The sequence below is a fragment of the Hypomesus nipponensis genome, chromosome 4 (genome assembly GCF_054491055.1).
Source record: "Hypomesus nipponensis isolate SF chromosome 4, ASM5449105v1, whole genome shotgun sequence".
Classification (NCBI taxonomy): domain Eukaryota; kingdom Metazoa; phylum Chordata; class Actinopteri; order Osmeriformes; family Osmeridae; genus Hypomesus; species Hypomesus nipponensis.
This window is the reverse complement of record NC_140364.1, coordinates 13,059,891-13,065,000: the sequence shown is the minus strand read 5'-3', so window position 1 is coordinate 13,065,000 and position 5,110 is coordinate 13,059,891. Positions and strand designations below refer to the sequence as shown.

General features: G+C 48.6%; 1 protein-coding gene across 2 annotated transcripts in view; it reads right to left on the bottom strand.

The window, feature by feature from the left end:
* nhsl3 (NHS like 3) overlaps positions 1-4,618 on the bottom strand; it is a 31,192-nt gene extending 26,574 nt beyond the window's left edge. Inside the window, exons 1-3 of one of the 2 annotated variants that reach the window (XM_084696741.1) lie at positions 4,370-4,618; positions 2,791-3,305; positions 1,996-2,097 (exon numbers count right to left, since the gene is read on the bottom strand). In XM_084696741.1, coding sequence (XP_084552867.1) covers positions 1,996-2,097; positions 2,791-3,031 — 343 coding nt within the window. In that variant the 5' untranslated portion in view covers positions 3,032-3,305; positions 4,370-4,618. The remainder of the gene's footprint in view (positions 1-1,995; positions 2,098-2,790; positions 3,306-4,369) is intronic. The other variant, XM_084696742.1, reaches the window with a different exon arrangement.
* Between the last annotated feature and the right edge of the window lie 492 nt (positions 4,619-5,110).

The following is a 5,110-nucleotide window of genomic DNA, read 5'->3' as shown; positions in this document are numbered from 1 at the left end:
AGCAGGCAGGACTGAGGGTGTTGTGGACAAAGCAGGTAGTTGAGGGGGCTCTATGGTGAAGCCCCCTTTGATAGGGGGTGTGTGTGTGTGTGTGTGTGTGTGGGTGTGTGTGTGTGTGTGTGTGTGTGTGTGTGTGTGTGTGTGTGTGTGGGTGTGGGTGTGTGTGTGTGTGTGGGTGTGTGTGTGTGTGGATATGATGTCATGTGCAGGGTTGGCGCCCTTCTAAGCCTAGCGTAGAGCTGCTTAAACACAAATACTCAGATACACTCCCAACTGAACAGTTACAAGGCCACACACACACACACACACACGTATATGAATGTACTCTGACGTATCTGGATTTCAATAAATATGAAGATACTGACACTCACAGTAGTGATGCTGAATAACAGTTTTGGCAAGTAAGTGTACAGGAAATTAAAAACAGTTTCATGCTGTCATGAATATGAATGATGAGTCAGTAGATAATTATGTGGCTACATGAGAGAATGAAGAAGTTGACGTAAAACCAACAAGTTATTTTATACCAAGGAGACGTGTGTGTGTATGTGTGTATACTTGTGTGTGGGATTCACTGTGTGTAAGTGTGTGTGTACTTGTGGATGGGTGTTCTAATTAAAAAGTATTGAGAGTGCCTTTGCGAAGAGTTCCTTCAGTGGCTGAATAAGGCTTTGTATTTGTGTGTAATCTCCTCTCTCTATCGCATAACTCTAGCCACAATCTGGCAACCGAGCAGCCAGACACACACACACACACACACAGAAAGAGATGCTCTACTTCTGGGAATTCAGCTCTCACACACGCACACAAAGGAATGTGCACATCAAAGAGTGATTTTTATATGAGAGGAATCTCTCAAATTATGAACTTCACATAGAAAGGTCAGTCAGCAATAGAAGTTGGCACACACACACACACACACACACACTCAGAGCAGAGCCCTGAGCTTGTCCCAGAGTTCTGCAGATCTGAACTGTGGTACCATTAGACACACAAACTTAAACATAACCTATTACACTGGTACATGAGTCGACAACATCTCAGACAGAGAAGAATGTGTGTGTGTGTTTGAGTGATCTATGTGTGTTTGTGTGTGTGATGTATGTGCTTCACTGCTCTAGTGTGTTTCTACTCGTCAGGTGACAGACGACTGACGGGAAAGTCACCTGGCAGGTTCTGGAAGAATGAAGAGTGGGAGAATGAACTTTAAGATTTCTAACACTGTCCTTTTGGTGGGAAAATAGCCATCCCTCCCTCTCTCTCTCTCTCTCTCTCTCTCTCTCTCTCTCTCTCTCTCTCTCTCTCTCTCTCTCTCTCTCTCTCTCTCTCTCTCTCTCTCTCTCTCTCTCTCTCTCTCTCTCTGTCTCTGTCTCTGTCTCTGTCTCTGTCTCTGTCTCTGTCTCTGTCTCTGTCTCTGTCTCTCTCTCTCTCTCTGTCTCTGTCTCTCTCTCTCTCTCTCTCTCTCTCTCTCTCTCTCTCTCTCTCTCTCTCCCTCCCTCCCTCCCTCCCTCCCTCCCACCCTCCCTCCCTCCCTCCCTCCCTCCCTCCCTCCCTCCCTCCCTCCCTCCCTCCCTCTCTCTCTCTCTCTCTCCCCCTCTCTCTCTCCCCCTCTCTCTCTCCCCCTCTCTCTATTAGATGAACAATGAACAGAGAACAGGTGTGAGAGAAAAACAAAGAGTAGATTCACATTATGCAGGTCTGACAAAAAACAAAGGCAAAGTCATTTCCCAAACGAATCCCCTGTTCCTATTATCATGCTAAAGCAGTTACTCCCTCAGGTAACTGGCCTCCTGTGTGTGTCTATAAGAAGCTGGAGGTCACAGCATGTCAGCCCAAGAAGCCTTACTCGGATAAAATAGTTCCTATCACCGATGGAATGGAACACAATGTTCAGATTTGCTACAAACATTATTAAGCTGCAGCAATATCGTAGACACAACAAGGAAGTATACAGTTCCTTTTCAACCCAAGCAGTAATGATCTGTGGTTACGTACGAAACACACCACTTGGGAGACACAGACCCCTGTCTTCATCTTTCCCAGAGTCATGGTCCCATGTTCCCCGTCTGTGGTCTGGGGACCCCCCACAGTGACAGTCTGGGGACACAGAGGGGGACCAAAAGCCTCTTTCAGCTCGAGAGAAAAGGAGAAAAAGCAATGGAAAACTAAAATGACCACACAGCTCGTGAACAGAACAGAGCTATGGTCTCCACTCGGTCGAGAGAGAGAGAGAGAGAGAGAGAGAGAGAGAGAGAGAGAGAGAGAGAGAGAGAGAGAGAGAGAAGCGACAGAACTTAAACAAAAACAAGGTTCCTGGAGAGTTTGGTGTGTCTAAGTCTCTTTTATGATACCTTTTAGCACACACACACAGACACTGCATTAACAGGAAAGAAAAGGCCAGCTTTAGAGGTAGAACAAAAACAGGAAATGGGGATTGTGGGTAATCTCTATACAGTCAACGTCACCAAGCAAACGCATCAAAAAACTGAAGAGGGGATTAAGCCCACCTTGCACCCGCACGTGTGTGTGTGTGTGTGTGTGTGCTATACAGACAGATGTCATGATTTTAGTCCAAAACAAAAGGGACAGTCCCACACCATAATCCTCAACAAATATTCCTCACAAAAGTGCAGAGAAACCCTTCCAGATGTGACTGCCTGACACAGATGTGGGCAGAGAGCAGAAGTCACACCACGGCTGACCTCTGACCTCTCCACTCCTCTACCGGAACCTCAGAGTAGAAGGTTCTGGTGAATCCGTAATCCCAAACCCACTCAAAGATCCACCCACCTTTGGCTGGCTCGTGGTTCTGGTAGCCCAGCTTGGCAGCTCCTCCGTCCGCTAGCCCGGGTCCGGTCCGGTTCAGGCCGTTGCTGAGGCTCTTCTTCCTGCGGCTGCCCTTCAACCAGCTGAAGGCCTGTCCCAGGGAGCCGCCTGCCTTCCTCTGCCCACGCTGAGCTTTCCCCTCGCGGGCAACAATCTCAGAGATGTCCCTGGGCACCAGGTCCCCCACAGAGCTGTGCCGGGACATGGCGAGGCCCTGGAGGCTGTGGATGCCCTCTCTCTCTCTCTCTCTCTCTCTCTCTCTCTCTCTCTCTCTCTCTCTCTCTCTCTCTCTCTCTTTCTCTTTCTGTCTCTGTCCCCCTCTCTCTCGGTCTGTCTGTCTGTGTGTCTCCCTCCACCTCTCTCTCTGTTGCTCTCTTCCTATCCTTCTGGGCCTCCCTCGCCCTGTTGAGAATGCTGGCTGTTCTCTCGTACTCTCGTTCTCTCCTCCGTTCTCGTCTTCAGTGCTTGGTCAGCAGCACCTGAGGTAACAAGGAGAGACACCAGGTTGGAGACAGAGGGAGGGGGAGAAAGAGAGAGAAAATTAGAGAGACAGACTGACGTGGTCTGAGATGAGATAAAGGCCGTGGACAAAGATGGCTCGCTGAACACGAGCAGGGAGAAACATCTGCAGGGAGCGGACATGTTTCAGGAAGGAGGGACAGAAGGAATGAGAAGGAAATGAAGAAGGAAAGAAGAAAATATGGAAATAATGACTGAACAAAAAAAAGAAGGAAGGAAAGAAAGATAAATGATGACACAGAGACAAGGAAGATGAAAGTGAAAAAAGAAAGAGAGACAGAGAGAGAGACACAGAGAGAGAGAGAGAGAGAGAGAGAGAGAGAAAGAGAGAGAGAGACAGAGAGGGAGAGACAGAGAGACAGAGGGAGAGACACAGAGAGAGACAGAGAGAGAGGGAGAGAGAGCGAGAGCGAGAGAAAGAAAGAAAGAGCGAAAGAGAGAGAGAGAGAGAGAAAGAGAGAGAATGGAATACAGAGCAGCAATGCCTGACTGGGTCTGTGCTCACTGTAACAACAGAATCAAGAACATTCCCACACTATCCTAACTAAAACCTTGCTCTTCATCCCCCTCCTCCCTCTTTCTTTTTCTATTCTTTCATTTGTGTGTATGGAGGGAGGAAGCCCCGGGGAGTTGGAGAGAGCAGACCCCATCCAGTGTGTGTGTGTGTGTGTGTTTAGGTCACATGTGGTTCACATCAGCACACAGAAAGAGAGATACTCTTCCAAACTGTCAGTACTGGACACAAACACATGCACGGACACACACCAGCATTCTGCACTCTTCACCATGGAAACACATGGTTCAAGCTCTTGGCACTCTTTCTCAGGCAGTTTCTCTCTATCTTTCTGTCTCCTTCTTTATCTCCGTCTCTAACTCAACCTCTGTGTGACTTTTTCACACTTCAAACACTGTCTCTCTCACCCCCACGCCAAGGCACAAAGTCTCTGCCTTGTTTTGTGTGTGTTGCGCAACACAAAGTCACACAAACTGGCAAAGTAAACACACTCAACGCTAGTCAACTTACCCAGACAGCAAACCTGCGTCGTCCTTTCCTCGTTCCTCTTCTGGGTCTCTCTCTCTCTCTCTCTCTCTCTCTCTCTCTCTCTCTCTCTCTCTCTCTCTCTGTCTCTCTGTCTCTCTCTCTCTCTGTCTCTCTGTCTCTCTGTCTCTCTCTCTCACTCTCTCTCTCTCTCTCTCTCTGTCTCTCTGTCTCTCTGTCTCTCTCTCTCTCTCTCTCTCTCTCTCTCTCTCTGTCTCTCCCTCCCTCTCCCTCTCTCCGGCTGCTCTGTGTGTTCAGCTCTGTGTGAGAGAGTGGGAGCAGTTCCATGCTCTGCGGCTGTCAGTCCCTCCCCACCGGCTCACCTCTCCTCCCACTTCGCACAGAGCTGCTGGCATTAGCGTAAGCGCTACCTCCGTTAGCCTCACCTCTCATTCATATCACATGGTGTTAGCGTTAGCCTCAGGGCTGGTTCTGGTAGCGTCTCCTTCTAGCTGTGCACGTTCAGACTCAATAACATTTCTGTCCACCTTTTCCGTTTTAACAATCTTTTTTATTTTTCTTTCCACCAATTGACAGACTTTTAGTGGAATCAGAGATGCTGACATGGAGTCATTCCTTTCTGCTGTGAGAGGCCCCCTGGCTCTAACCTCGCCCTAACCCCTGACCCCTTACCGAGCTCTAACCCCAGTAATACATGTTTAGCACAACTATCTGACAGCAAGACACAGTTCAGATTGCTGTTGTTTGTACTGCAGCGTGGAACAA